The sequence below is a fragment of the Epinephelus lanceolatus genome, chromosome 7 (assembly GCF_041903045.1).
Source record: "Epinephelus lanceolatus isolate andai-2023 chromosome 7, ASM4190304v1, whole genome shotgun sequence".
NCBI classification, from domain to species: domain Eukaryota; kingdom Metazoa; phylum Chordata; class Actinopteri; order Perciformes; family Serranidae; genus Epinephelus; species Epinephelus lanceolatus.
In genome coordinates this window covers 22,613,491-22,629,031 of record NC_135740.1, presented here as the reverse complement: position 1 = coordinate 22,629,031, position 15,541 = coordinate 22,613,491, and the positions used below count along the sequence as shown (strand labels likewise).

The window sequence follows — 15,541 nt, the reverse complement described above, 5'->3', positions numbered from 1 at the left end:
GTGTGTGTGTGTGTTTATAGTGTTCCTAGTTTAAAACACATGAGTTTAAACTCTCCTTTTTGTTTGTTAAGCTTACTTCTGATCTGACAGTAAGAGAATGTAACCACAGAAAAAGATGAAACAACCCAGTCACGTAAAATGTTGGGTTTATACATAGGCTACATTTATGCAAACCACCAATACATTACATGTGTATGAATCATCGTATCATATCAACATTTCTAAAATAACATTGTTCTAGATGAGCTGACTTTGTCATCAGGAGTCGGAGAGGATAGTGGCTGAATGACACTTATCTGACGCTTCAGATATCTGCAAACCAATGTTTGAGACCAACATACGTCAACACCGGTTGTTGTTTCCAGCAGCATTTGTGCCATTGAACATATGTGTTATTTAGTGAGCCACTGACACATTTCCAGTGGTATTCGTGCCACCAAACCGTCAATTTTTTAGTGTTTGTGCCTCTAAATTAAGGTGTTTTTTAGCACATTGTCACTGTGGTTTCTGTGGCATTTCTTCCACCGAGCATGGATGGTTTTTAGCAAGATGTCACTGCATTTTCAGCAACACTTGTGCTAATAAACTGGTGTTTATCAGTGAGCCATTGCTGCTTTGGCAGCCACTTTTGTGCCCGCAAATGTTGGTGTATTTTGTGGACTGTTACTGTGTTTCCTGCGGCATTTGTGTCACCAAATGTGGGTGTTTTTTGATGAGTCATTGCTGCATTTCCAGACGCGATTGTGCCACTGACGGTGGATGTCTTATGGCAAAACATGATCTTTTTCAAACCATAACCAAGTGGTTTTTTGTGCCTAAACCTAACTACACATGACGTGTTGTTGAAATGTAAAGAAATGTAAGATTTGAAACCATTATATAATAACGTGCAAATGTAACATATCAATGATTTGAAATGTACATGTAAATTATGAGCTCCCTCTAAATGAAACCATGCTGTGACTGTGTTTTACACATCCACTTTATATTAAGAAGTACAGAGAAACAGAAACACAGCACTTTGTTCACATCCTCTTTGATAAATTAGGAGGGTAATGCAGAACCAACAAACACACCACAAATGTTCACAGTGCAATTAAACGCAACTCAGAGCATTTCGAAGTAGCTTGATTTTACAGTCACATCTTTAAATTTCCATTTAGTTAAGATACATTTTCCTCTTAAAACCTCACTCTAGACGGTCCTTTTGATATGTAGTCATTTAGAAAAGAGGGAGAGTAAGAGACTAATCAAGGTGATGAAGAGATGAAAAGAATGAAGTAAGAGTCTGAGAATGTGATCTGCAGACTTAAACTTAAATTTTCACTGAGTCACATATGGGTCAGCAACAGCAACTCAGCATGACTCATACATAAAGGACAGTGAGCTTCTTCTTCTTCTTTTGCCTGAAACGACCACTTACTGCGTTTGAATCAGGTTCTTACTGGAATCAGACAGTTGAGGTTTACAAGAATGCTAATAACTCAAGATATTTTTTTATTCTTAGCTCATTTTGACATTGAGAAGCAGCGCAAGAAAAGTTATGACAAACAAATAACTGAAAATAACCCCCAGAAACCAAACTTGGTGTTTGTTCAACATTTAAGGGTCAATGAAAGGCCCACTCACGGTGTATTGTAAGGTAACTGTTTCCATAAATACTCTCATCAAACCATTTTTTGGTTTATTTTTTATTTTGGCAACATGACGAGTACAAAACGGGATGAGCTAAGCTGTGATATATCTGCGGTATCAACCCATCAGCATCTTCGCAGGCTTTTAAGTGTGTGACGAGTATGTGGGCTCATGCTTGTGCTAATATTTGTGTGCGTGTTTGAGTCGGTGCATGTCAGTATGTGTGTTGTTTGTGTTTGTGCAGTGGTGTCGGTTGTGAGTGGAGTTGTTGACCCGGTGAGCTGCTGCAGTTACACCCCTGACCAACAGAAAACAGATGAGTCACATCTCATAAGTGTGGCTGCCCAAAAGACCTGGAGACTCTTACTTTCCTGGCAGCACACACATGCACACACGTTCCCTCCATATTGTAAACTCACTATCAATTATATCAAGTCCCTCATTGTGATTTCACAACATCTCTCTGGTATTTGGTGGGATTTTTTCGAAGACCTCCAGCTGTCCACGGCGCTCCCTCTAGGAAAACTACATAAATAAACACGCGGCAGTAAAACTTCAGGTGCACCTCAATCATTTTTTCTTCTCTCTCTTTCCCAGCTTGACCTGCCTTAAACCCAGGCGCTCTGCTCCAAAGCTGTCTTTGCTGCTGCTGCTGCCACTGGGCAAACATCCTTGGCCGCAGCCTCATACCCTTTACGGGAGGCTCATACTTCCTTTGGCTGCCCTGCGACCTCCATGCCCACAAGTCTCTCCATAACCAATATCAACATTTGCAAGGTGTGATACTTTACCTTCCAGTGTGTGTTTTTACATGCAGGCCTTGTTTCACCTCAATGACCTCGAGTTATTCAACAGATTTAGGTTTTAAAAACAACTACAACGACTGATTGTGCTTGTAGCACACTTCATGAGGCCATGACGGGATGCCAGATTTCTTTTTTCCCCTAGTCTGACAGCATGTAAAAAGTGCTCCATGACATGGTCGTTCTCATCCTGTTTTGCTGCATTTCTGCTGCGTGGTTCGGCTCGACTCCACTCACTTTTGGTACCAGGTCCTTTTCTCTGTTTTGTTTCCCACTGCAGATAGTACTCCTTCAGTGTATGGGATTCTCAGATGAGTAGATGGGATTAGCCATTGCAAGGCTAAGGCATCAGCTTCAAAGTGACACTTTTATCGTCAACCAGACAAAGGAACGCCTTCACTTTGTCAGTTGTACAGCGCAGTGTATGGAGTGGTTCTGCTGGCTCCCATTTTTAAAAATCTGGGTCAGGTGAATAAAAAATTGTGGTCGCTATTTAAACTGTCAAGTTTGTGCAGGTTGCTCATGTCAAACACGTGACTATTCTGTCTGACTAGCCTGAAGTGTTTTAATTACACCCTCTACTTTCGGCTCAGCTCGTGTGGAACCTTGACTGAAATGGTACCATAAAAGTACCACATATCCACAACTTTTGCTACTGGAAAACCAAAAAAGAGCAAGTCGAGTTGATTAGAGATCCGCCAATGGAAATGCAGTGTCAGTCTGCCTGACCACCTTCTCATGTCATGCAAATTGTAAAATTCTGCAGGTCATGTGGTTAAAAATGCTATGACTTATCAGGTAAAGGTGGGAAGTTCAGTGGGAAACTAGAAGTTTTTGACCAAGTGGCTTGCCATACTTTAAGACTGCAAGATCGGTTTGGGTTTAATATGTAGGCTTAAGTGCCTTTCTCGTCCACGTAATGGTAGGATCACCAAATCTGACATCATGACCACTTTCAAAGACACAAATGCTATATTGTGTCACCCCTGACTCTCCATTATTAGTTATGTTGCTTAATATCCTCTCTTACAATTAAGTGTATTAATATTTTTGTGCAGTAATTGTTCTCCTTACAGAACTTCCTTGATTCCCAGTCAAAGTTAATCTGCAGCACGATGAAGGTCTACAGACAACATGTTATGGAGCTATACCTTCACACAGGAGCTGTGGCTGAGCCTGTGCAGTCCTGCTGCTCACTGTTGACCCACTGGATGATTTGTAAAGTGGCTCTTTGAGGCCTGGTTGGAGATGTTATCAGAGTCTGGGAAGCCTGCTCTGTTTCTCTCCTCGGGTCTGCAGCACTGGTAAAACAGCAGGAATAATAAGCGAGTGTTTGTGAGTGTGGTGAAGGGAGTGGGGGAACAGTGTCAGTGATTGTGTCTGTAGGGCCCCGTAGGACCCCAGAGCTGCCCAGAAACTCAAATCTCCCCCACACACCGTGTTTTTCTGAGCGAGGGTCTTTCTGTGGAGTCTCTGTCATTTACTGCTAAACCAGGTCAGATGGGAATGATTTTTTTCTTGCTTTCTAGTAATTTGTAAACAGGGTAGTGTGGTTCTTTGAAATCATATTACCATGAAATGGCATGATAAAGAGGAAGGTGCATAAAAGCCACAAACCTCCCATTTTTTATTACATTTCAGGGCACTGTGATAGAGTGTTTATCTTCATGTAAATACCTCAGATTAATCTTTGATGCGTTTTCTCTTTTCTCTTTCTATTTAACAACTTGTAAAGAAGCTGAAGCTAAGGCTGGACTGTAATTCAGAAATTAGTCTTGCTTTTCTTTCGATTAAAAAAAAGACTATGGTGATGTTTTATAAATGCATGGATCTTCTAAATGTCTTCACTCCATAGATACTGTGCGCCATGAAGCACTGAGGTTCATCACAAATCTCGAGGCCCTCACTCACCATCGATCCCTGTATGTAAGGTTGTAAGGGCAGGTGTGAAAGCACCCTTTATCACTTGCATGCCCTTATTTATAAGGCAATTCTTAACTTATCTTCTTATCTATGTAACTTTATCCATCTGAAAAATGCTAGAAGCTACTGTCCACTCTCTGTGACGTATTCAAAAGATGTACTCTTGCTCCAAACTTTGTCTTGAAATGGGAGAAAGGGCCTTTAGGTATAAGTTAAGTTTTTTCCAAAGTAGATTGAAGGAGTAGGAGGAAGAACGTACATCAGGTAGTAGAAGATTTGACTTAATATCTGCCTGTGTGTGATCCAGGATATGCTGCTGTGATTGCTGAATTTTGACTGTAACTCTTACATGTTGTTTGTCTACAACTTTGTGAAAATGTGCTTCACCAAATCCCTATTTTTTGTCAGAAAAATATCAGTGAAACTCAGGATTACCACCTGGACGCAGCAGAAGCCTTTCTGTGAGTGTTTTTGGGTGGCAGGGGGCTGATGTTATTTCAGTGAGGCAGCAGGGCAGATGGGCGGAGTTAATGGGACCACTAGGGAGAATGAAATGTTGTCAGAGGAGGCTGAAACATTTTGGAGAGTGCGTCAGGATGGAGGTGTAGCTTTCCCTTGAGTGGCACATACGTTTCTGATTGCTGGACTGATTTTAAGGGCCTATTGCGACATCTGATGAGTTTTAAAAAGCTTCACCCTCAGCCTCACTGGACAATGATTTGCTGACAACACACTTAATATTTCCTACTTTGACCAAGTGTCACGGGAACCATGGCAACCACAGCCCTAACCGGGTTCTCCATGATGAGCCTGCTCAGCCTCGGGTACCTGACCTGGGACATGATGAGTCCTAACCAGGTGGAAAACGAGCCCGACCAAAGTTTTGTGGACAGCTCTCCTGTCCCGCAGCCTCCTCACATCATTTTCATCATGACGGACGATCAGGGATTCAACGACATCGGCTACCACAGCTCTGACATCAGGACACCGGCACTGGATAAACTGGCTGCGGACGGAGTGAAGCTGGAGAGTTACTACATCCAGCCCATCTGCACCCCGTCCCGCAGTCAGCTCATCACCGGCAGGTAACTGGTTTGTCCTCGGACTTTTGCACAATTTGTTGTTTATAAAATTGACTGATTAAATCAAATCATTAAATGTATAGCCTACTACAGTAAACTACAAGACATTTGCATGTATTTTTGTATGTTGTATGTCTTTTGGAGTGTGTCCTGGCATGTTTTGGGGGGAAATTAAAGGGGAACACCACCTAAATTTTGAATTCCAATATCTTATTTCCATGGCCCAGGAAAGTTAAATCAATATGTGTGAACATGAGCTACTCTCTCTTAAAGCCAAAACCAGAGAGGTCAGTCTCAAACTTGTGATGTCATCAAGTACAAAATCAGGAGCTGCTCCATAGACAGTGAATAGGAGACTGATTTTATGGACCACGGAATTCTTACTTCCTTTTTTATATTCAAATGAGCTTTATTCTACTGTAGTGCTCTCAGTTCTGTAACAGAAAATGTATCCGTATACTCAGAACATTCCCCTGGGTGCTCTCAGTGTCATCAAGAACGGTGTTTCCCAACTGGTGGGTCCTGAGTCCACTCTGAACGGACCACAAATGACTCGCGAACATGTCAAGTTTGTAAAAAAACCCACTTTATTTTGAAGTACAGTGAATTTCTGGCACAGAGCTTTTACTTTGAAGTGCTGTTCCCTGCTGTAGAGTGAGGGATAGCTACATGGCAGAGACAGCAAACTAGCCCAATGACACGGCCAAACGCAAGTATGACGCTGAATACATTAAACTGTGTGGACCTTAAACTAATGACTAAGGAGAAATTTAGACCCCCATGACTGGACCAGTTGGGAATCACTGATCTAGAACATCTTTCCCAGTTCATTGTCGATGGAACAGCTTCAAACATTATAATTGACATCACAAAATTTGAGTTTTAGCACTCTTGTTTTGAGTTTGGGCGAGAATTGTTTGTTTTAACTAATATTTTTTGGACTGTCTTAGAGCATAGGAATAACATGCATGAATTTTGAAAATGGGTGTAGTTCCCCTTTAACTGCAATGGAAGTGTGTTTTCATGCACAGTACTTTAATGATGAAATAAAAGGAGCATCATTCATTTTGGCTGCAAAGTCATAAAAGAACCTTGTATTCACATGTGTTTATTTTTATTTACTTTTTTTTTTATCCATTGAAATTCCACTGAAATTTGAACTCAAATTTTGTCATCTGAAAAAGCAACTTTTGAATGGAAATGAACGTTTAAAACCTTTAGCATCAACCTGGATATGAGATTAAATTATGATTCAGATTTCTTACTGTCACATTAAGGCCCTTATCATAGAAGTCTTGTAGTACTGTGTATTTTCTTTGTTTATTTGAATTGTATATCCATAGGTGTAGATTCCGGGTGGGATGCGGGGGACATGCCCACACCCAAGTTTCAGACAATAAACCGAGCAAAACATGCAGGCAACAGACATTTTCACATCTCCTTTGTGGTCTGTCTGTCTTCACGTCGTCAACATTTCTTAACCACACATGAAGTTAAATGAGGAAATGGGAGCACCGTCCCTTTCTTCTCTTCTCTTCCTGTCACATTCTGCTATGTGTGATGATCTAACCATCTGTCAGATGTTGATTATTGATAACACATTTGTCCCGCTGACAGTTTTTTTAATCATTTACCCACAGGTACCAAATTCACACTGGCCTGCAGCACTCCATCATCCGTCCCCGCCAGCCCAACTGCCTGCCCTTTGACCAGGTCACCCTCCCCCAGAGACTGCAGGAGCTCGGCTACTCCACCCACATGGTCGGCAAGTGGCACCTGGGCTTCTACAAGAAAGAGTGCCTGCCCACTCGCCGTGGCTTCGATACATACTTTGGCTCATTAACAGGCAGCGTGAACTACTACACCTACGACTCCTGTGACGGGCCTGGCCGGTGTGGCTTCGACCTCCACGAGGGGGAGTCGGTCGCCTGGGGTCAGAGGGGCAAATACTCCACCCATCTGTACACACAGAGAGTCCGCAAGATCCTGGCAACCCACGATCCTCAGTCCCAGCCGCTGTTCATCTTCCTCTCCTTCCAAGCTGTTCACACACCCCTGCAGTCTCCGCGAGAGTACATCTACCCGTACCGTGGGCTGGAAAACGTGGCACGCAGGAAATATGCTGCTATGGTCTCAGCTGTAGATGAGGCTGTACATAATATAACATACGCTCTCCGCAAGTATGGCTACTACCAGAACAGCGTCATCATCTTCTCTACTGACAATGGTGGCCAGCCTTTATCTGGCGGCAGTAACTGGCCGCTCAGAGGACGTAAAGGCACCTACTGGGAAGGCGGCATCCGAGGTCTGGGGTTTGTCCACAGCCCTCTGTTGAGGAAGAAGAGGAGGGTGAGTAAAGCCCTGGTGCACATCACAGACTGGTACCCCACACTGGTGGGATTAGCAGGTGGCAATGACTCCCTGACTGAGGGGGTGGATGGGTATGATGTTTGGGAAGCTATCAGTGAGGGGAAGGAGTCACCCAGGTTGGAGATCCTCCACAACATTGACCCTCTGTATAACCACGCACGCAGTGGCTCCCTGCAGAAAGGATATGGGATTTGGAATACAGCTGTTCAGGCTTCCATACGAGCTGGAGACTGGAAGCTCCTCACAGGAGACCCTGGCTACGGAGACTGGACACCCCCACAGATGCTTCCAGGTTTCCCCGGCAGCTGGTGGAACCTGGAGCGCCACACTGCACCCCGGAAATCTGTGTGGCTTTTCAACATCTCTGGAGACCCCTATGAACGTTTTGACCTTTCTGAGCAGAGACCAGATGTTGTCAAACAGCTCCTGGCTAGATTGGCGTACTATAATCGCACTGCGGTGCCAGTAAGGTACCCATCAGAGGACCTACGGGCTGACCCCCACCTCAATGGAGGTGCCTGGGTGCCCTGGGTAGGAGATGAGGAGGCGGACAGCTGGGACACTGTCTACCAGAAAAAGGACAAGGATTGGAAGAAGAAGCTGAAACTGTCCAAAAGCAGGTCGTTTTTCAGGAAACTGAACACTAGAATTATGTCCAACAGGATATAGAAAGTACATGACTGAAGAAAGTTCAGAGGAGACCCTCCTGAAGGATGACGAATAGTTCTGTTTGTTGATGAAACTCTTAGTTTTTGTGAAACAAGGATCCAGTCGTCTGCAAGATCCAACTGCAGTTACTGAGTTGTAGCTGCAGGTTTATGTTCAGTCTCTCTAGAAGAGCTGATTGATGGAAAAAAAAGTCAAATGAAAGTATTAATTGTTAAACTGGTTTGTATCCATTATGAATAAAACAGGTGTTCTGCTAATCGAAAATTCTGCGATGAAAAATAAGAGTTGATTCCATCTTCCAAGATGACTGTATCTGACATGGACGAAAAGGTGACGAGGAGAAATCATCTGCAAGCATTTGTAACTACTGTATAATGAGTATAAATGAAGACTACCTCTCGTGACATTTGTTGCAAGCTTTATTTCTTTCACTAAAATGCCACTTCTCAGTGTCTTCTACTTATTGATTTATACATTTTCAGATGGAGAATAATGGACAAATATTTTACTTTTCAGAAAACCACTGTGATGAAAGATTTCATTTTAAACTCTAGCTCTATTTACCAACCGTCCTATTTGTTATTATTCAGTTTGCTGATCCCCCTAATGAGGGTTTTATTCTACCTCCATTACTTGTGTTGGTAAAATCTTTGAATTAAAATGAGCTTAAGGTTTCCAGAAACAAGCCTATCCCAGCTGATATTGGGTGAGGGGTTGAGTACACCCTCGAGAGGTCGTTAGACTATCACAGGGCTGACAGAGACAAACAACCATTCACACTCGCATTCACAACTGAGGGCAATTTAGAGTCACCAATTCACCTAACCTGGAGGGCGCTGGAGAACCCTGAGAAAATCCACACTGACACGTGGACATTATGCAAACTCACACACAGATGGGCCGCAGTCAAATGGTGGGAACCTTGCAATGAGGTCACAGTCGTAACCACTACTCCACCGCGCTTGCTTTATTTTAAGTCGTCTGCTTATTTCTAACTCGAAATGGTTTGATTTGTCTTTTGCATTTACCCACATGTGCATGCACTACTAATTCTCACTTCCATTCCCCCAGCAGATCATGAAGAAGCAGCTACTTTAAAAAGACAAAACAAAAATCAAAGCTGCTTTGGCAGTTGTTGTTGAAACATGTTGAAACTGTCATCCCAGTCAAAGGATGTTAGCTAATATACACATGTGATTTCAACAGAGCGGGAAAAAAAATCACATTTCTTCACATGCTGCAAGTATTTGCTAATATCAACACACCACAGTGTCTCGCAAAAGCAAAGCACAGTAACTACACGTTTGTTCGAAACTGATTAATGACCTCTTTATAACTTTCTGATATAAAGCAATATATTATGCTATAGAAATGTGCAGTTTCTTTGCAGCGAGGCTACTACAACACATTTAAAAACCAAGTGAGCCAAAAGACTGTCTGCACTTTTAGTTGTGTAGTTGCTGCACACAAAGACATTTAATAGACAGCTAACAAGATAGCTAAAGTTAGAGGGCTATATCAAGTGAATCTTAGCTTGTGAGATGGCCAGCCTGTTCTCATTCCAAATTCATCAAATACCACTGCTATGTTAGTAATTTTGGCATCACACATTTATGCCACAAGTCCCCTTTTGTGGTAGTATGGGATGCTGCTGGGAGGTGTCAGCTTTTGACATGTAACTATCTTATTGGCTGCCATCTCAGTTTTTGACACAAGTGAATTTCATGTGATATCAATGTGACTGAGCTACTTTTAAATCACATACTTAAATGTATTCAACTATAAATAAATGTATTATAATGACTTAAATTATGGAAACACCTGATTCCTAAAAGCTATGGACGGTACATTAAAGTCACTTTAAAGTTGATTTTCTGACAGACCAGTTTAAATGTTTATGGAAGTTGAGGGAAACAAAACATTTTGGTGATGAATATTGCAGTTTTTCTGAGCATTCAGTGAGGATTATCCAAAAAGGTGCAGCATCTGCAGCTTAAGATAGGGTGTCACTTTTTTGTTGTTGTTGTTGTTGTGCGTGTAACACAATCAGCCTAAAAAGACATAAGATGAAAGCATGTTAACCTTGCTATATGTTCTACAGTGTGCTGTGCACCCTGAAGACTTGAAGCCCCTATTTTTCTCTCTAAACGGCCTCTGTAGTCGTTGCACTCTGCCTTTGTTGTGCAGCATGCTGCCAAAGACGAGAAGTGAAACACTTCACCTCATTTCCTGGCTTTCAACCGCTGTGCTAGACCTCCACCCTGTCAGTATGCGTGACAGCTTGAGGTTTATCACCACTGTGTAATTTTAGTAGCTTTAACAGTGATTACTTCATCATTTCTCTTGAGCCACAGAGGAGTATGGAGCCAGTTCTTATTCTTGTGATGTTGGCTGGAGTATCGCATGGTAACATTAAAGAAAAAAATTAAATAGACTACTGAGCAAAAGGAGATCTTGTAAAGCTGATTTTTGGTTAATAGTTTGTGTTTTTTTTTTTATAGCTTTCCTTCCCGCTGCTGACACTATATGTAATGCCACGCAGAACACATCTCTGTGCTCTGCTACTCTTGGAGGATCTGTGTACATCCAAGTGATGACCAGCGCCAGCGGCCATTTGCTGCAGTGTAGGAAACAGCTTACCACTGGACCCATAAATGTGTTCTCTGTGAAGAGAGACAAGGTGACAATACAGGAGCCTTTCAAAAACAGGACGGAGTTTTTCATCAACAACGGGACACTGAGGATCAGCAATGTGGTGGGGAATGATTCGGGTCAATACACCGTAGATGTCTTTGATCCAGATGGGGTCCTCCTGAGAAAAACTATGGTTATACTGGATGTTCAAGGCAAGTGTAACATCTTCTTCCAGCTTAAATATAGGTAATGGTTGTGCTGGCAATTATTTTTCGTGAGTGCCATTATGTCAAGTTATAGCTTCTGCGTTATCTCGTGAAAAAGAGCTTTGTCATGTTGTGATAGCAAAGTTACTGACCTGTTGTCATGAGGAAAGAAACAAGTTTTCTCCTTATCTCAAGAAAACAAGATTTATTGTCTTGAGATCACAAAAAAGGTTGTTTCCTCTTTTTAGACTACTTATGATATTTATCAGAGATCTGGAGTGTCATGCCAGCATGCATAAATGTCATCTTAACAACTGTAGCAACTGATTGGAGCTGAAAATGTCAAATCAGAGTATTCATTACTGATCAACGCTCTTGTTCTCTGGTACACCTATACTGGAGAATTTGGTGACTCTTTACCCAGACATCTGAAGGCAGCAGGTATCCGTTCTATCTGCAGTCTGTCTGGAGTGATGTTGTGCACAGTAAACATTATAAGTAGCCTGATAAACACTTAAAGTACAGGAAGCCTTCAGTTAACATCCTGGGCTTTTAATGTCTTCAGTTACTAAAGTCAGCTAGTGTACATATGGGACAGACCTTTCATTTCTTTCTCACTAAACTCAGCAAAGACGGGACCTCTCCCTTCTGATTTTAGACAGCATGCTAGCATCCCAGAAGCAAAAGAGGCATGACAGCTATGACATGTTACACCACAGCGTTAGCTTTGTGACATGTAATGACATAATGACATAATGTGGCAACAACAGAGATTTAGCGCCCCTGTTATATGGCGGCTGTGGTTCTCGTCCTCTGCTCTGTGGGTAATGAGCTCTCGGACCTCATTCTTTTCCCAGTATGCGGACAATTTGAGCCAGGTCTCACTCCGAAGTCTGACTTGCAGCAACAGAAACCAACAAAAAAAGGTGTCCTTTAATGTCTGCATGATACGTGGCCAGTTGCTGTTATAGTTTGACACCGCCCAGAAGTGTCAGGGGGAAATGCACGACAAAGATGAAAATTGAGGCGGCGAAAGTCCTACTGGGGCAGGCGAGAGGGGTGGTGGATGGGTCCAACAAACACTGTCTTTCACCTGAGAGAGCAGTGTTTGTGTCCCGTAAAATCATAAAGCCTGTTCTTTTTTCCTAAACCTAAACACGTGTGTTTGTTGTTGAAAGAAAAAAAAAAGTCAGTTTGCAGTGTTGTAGCGACATAGTGCATTTATTTTGAAAGAGACTGTATGTAAACGTAAATTTCCTGTGAAAACGGAAGTGTATTTTGAAAGAAGACAATGCATGTAGCAGGCAGAACTTGACACAGTGTCCCAGAACGTCAACAACCAATGCACCCAGGGTACCTTGCACGTCGTACAGTATGTGGATGGGGAAAGTCCATGACCAAACATAAATATGTGACAAGGTTGGAGTGAGAATGTGTTCGGATTTTAAGCTTCTGTTCTTTTTCTTTGAGTTAGCTGCTAACTGCTGCTTGCTGCTTTTTAAATCTCCTGGAGCTGGATCGCCCACATTCCACATTGTCAAAACATGGTACCCGTCCTGTTCTGCCTGCTGTCCCTTTTACACAGATGCCAATTCAGTGCTGTGACTACCTCTATTTTTGCTTAAAGGCGAGACAACTCTGCCCCCCGTTCCTTAATCATTCCTTTTATAGAGAATGGCGGGGCTGAATAATGGCGTGACATCCCGCCTTGAACAGGCAGTGTAAAAGGGGCTAAAGAGAAGAAAAGTCAATGATATTTTGCTTACAGCACCCAGCATACCAACACAACACCTCCCTTAATCCTTTTATAACAATATCCACGACTCGGATTAATTTTTATAAAAAAAAGTTTAAAACCTTGGACACTTATAAACTATGGGAATATAAATAACTGAGGAACGGACATATATTCCAACTTTATGACCACCTCAGAGGTAGGGAGTCACCATGTTTTCCATCTCTCTTGTTTATCATACCCGTAATGTAAACTTTAGTGGTTTCCTTAAAATGAACGGAATGATTGCTAACGATGTCTCGCATGCCCATATTCACATCAGTTTATTGTTATACGTAAGTGCGATCCAACCGCCTCAGAACTAGCTCAGGTGCATAGGTTTGTTACATCTAAAGAAAGGAGCTGCTTCAGTGCCAAGAGCAACTGGACCCTGCGTCTAATTGAGACATGAGTTTGACAAAATGTGCCACACCCATCTAATAAAAGGAACTCAGAGTTGAATCAGGACTTGGCTTTAATGAGAGGAAATTACATTTTTGTGATGATGTAATTTTCTCAAGATAATGAAATTAAATGATCTTTTCTTTTATCATGACAATCTCATTATTTTGAGATAACAAATAATTAACCTGTGATTTTAAAACAACAGCATTGAAAAAATTGCAAGCATGACTGTTCTCGGCGTCCGTATGCTAATCATCATGGTAGAGTGAAAATACAAAACACAGTGCGCCCATATGTAAGATAAAAGATTAAAGTAAAAAACATTAGAATCTTCTTCACTGTTACAATATGAAGACTGTAGTGTTTCCTCAAAAACCACTACCTCTGAGATATTCTACTTCCTCAATCTGCTGACATTTCCTGTCGCTAATAGCAATATGTAGGCTACATCTAAAACATATAAGTCAGTCGTCCATCGTACGGTAGCAAGAGAATAATCTTAAAGCTAATTTTCCATCGAGCCACTGATTATTTTTATATTTCCTGAATATACTGTGTAGGTGGCACTGGTGAAAGGTGCTGTGACAAAGAAATTACAGTTGCAGTACATTTACAGGAACTGACTGTGGTTCAAGGGAGCAGTATCAGTATTTGTCAGCTTAGGCCTTATTCTCTTTTTTTTTCTCCAGTCAATTGCGGCTCCTTATCCTCTATCCTTCCCCTATGTCTAACCTTCTTGTTCAAACCACACCAATCTTCGAACTCGGCCATCATTTTGAACTTGATCACACCTGTTAAGTTTTGCATGGTTGTGACCTTGACAAATTCTGTCCAACACAGACAGACAGACAGACAGACAGACAGACATTTAAACACCTCGCAAAATACTCAAAACTGCTTCTGTGGCAACATGCAATGTTGTTGCTGCTGGTAATAACACCCAGGTTAACAATTTCTTTAACTCACAGGTTGTAAGTGTGTGTGATTATCACTGTGGTCTCTTCTCCTCAGAAAACAAGTGGAACATCTTGATCCCAGTCTACTGTGGAGTGGGTGCTCTCCTGATAGTGGTGGTGGTGGTGGTGGTGTGTTGCTGTGTCTGTCAGAAAGTGAGGCGCCGTAAGAAATCCAGTAAGATTTTACACATCTGTTTGTGGGCTATTTAAAAAAAAACCCAACAACAACAGGACAATAAGAAAATGGGGGGGGGGGGACATCAAAGCCATTTGATTTGCTTTGACTGCTAAATCATTTTGTGTTTTTCTGTTTTTTTTGTACAGCCTCAGGTTAATAACTGAGAATGAACGCCTGGACTTTGGACTTTAGTGAACTCAGCTGAGGATCATCAGAGGGTGCTAAGTGGAGGACTCAAAGGAAGAACGGGATTTTTCAGCATAAAGAGGAAGCTGGAAAAGTCTTTGAAGTTTTCTTTGTGTATCCAGTGTTGAATTTTTTAATAGCAAACAATAACTTGTGGTATCAGTGTAATGCCATGTATGTTATGTCTTAGTTTAGCACAGGAGCAGCTGTGTGACTATATTTGTGACGTCACTGATCTGAATAAAATTGTGTAAATCACTGAAGATTTGATCTGCTCTCTATGGAAAAATGTCATTATTGACCACTGTATAAAATGACAGTAACTTCAGCAAAATCTTGAAGAACAAAATATAAGTAAGTTCTTTGTCTATTAACAATACAGGGTTATTTTTCGTCTTTTTTTTTTTTTTAAATTTAATTTAATATCAGTGGTTGTCTTCTCCTCTCCCCATGTTAAACTCTTGGCACATAATATAGAAGTTGGAAATTGCACTGTAGCCCGAAGATCAAATATTAAACTCGTTCAGTTCAATGTTCAATTACGGATAGTTATAGTTATTAATAGAGTCTGGACGATGTTATAACCAACTTGCTGCATTAAATACCAGATATATGGAATTAAGGTTTTTTTTTTTAAACTAAAGTTTTGAGGATTGATTTAAAATATGTCAGAATGTTTTACTGAAAAATCATATAAAACAAACTTTACTAGCAGGACAT

At 41.6% G+C, this 15,541-nt stretch overlaps 2 protein-coding genes across 2 annotated transcripts; both read left to right on the top strand.

The window, feature by feature from the left end:
• The first annotated feature begins 4,743 nt into the window (after nucleotides 1-4,743).
• LOC117261252 (arylsulfatase I) lies at nucleotides 4,744-8,886 on the top strand. Its single transcript, XM_033633593.2, has 2 exons — nucleotides 4,744-5,446; nucleotides 7,084-8,886. Exons 1-2 carry the CDS (start codon nucleotides 5,133-5,135, stop codon nucleotides 8,480-8,482), a joined length of 1,713 nt encoding a protein of 570 aa, XP_033489484.1. The 5' UTR covers nucleotides 4,744-5,132; the 3' UTR covers nucleotides 8,483-8,886.
• Nucleotides 8,887-10,714: 1,828 nt separating this feature from the next.
• On the top strand, nucleotides 10,715-15,084 carry LOC144463805 (uncharacterized). The gene is made up of 4 exons (XM_078169305.1): nucleotides 10,715-10,888; nucleotides 10,984-11,328; nucleotides 14,513-14,632; nucleotides 14,782-15,084. The coding sequence occupies exons 1-4, from the start codon at nucleotides 10,843-10,845 to the stop codon at nucleotides 14,790-14,792; spliced, it is 522 nt and encodes a 173-aa protein (XP_078025431.1). The 5' UTR covers nucleotides 10,715-10,842; the 3' UTR covers nucleotides 14,793-15,084.
• The last annotated feature ends 457 nt before the right edge of the window (nucleotides 15,085-15,541 follow it).

Coding starts and splice junctions, on each gene's coding strand:
- LOC117261252 (XM_033633593.2), top strand. CDS start 5,133: ATGGCAACCACAGCCCTAACCGGGTTCTCCATGATGAGCCTGCTCAGC. Junction 5,447..7,083: donor AGTCAGCTCATCACCGGCAG/GTAACTGGTTTG, acceptor ATTTACCCACAG/GTACCAAATTCACACTGGCC.
- LOC144463805 (XM_078169305.1), top strand. CDS start 10,843: ATGGAGCCAGTTCTTATTCTTGTGATGTTGGCTGGAGTATCGCATG. Junction 10,889..10,983: donor GTTGGCTGGAGTATCGCATG/GTAACATTAAAG, acceptor TTTTTTTTATAG/CTTTCCTTCCCGCTGCTGAC. Junction 11,329..14,512: donor GGTTATACTGGATGTTCAAG/GCAAGTGTAACA, acceptor TCTTCTCCTCAG/AAAACAAGTGGAACATCTTG.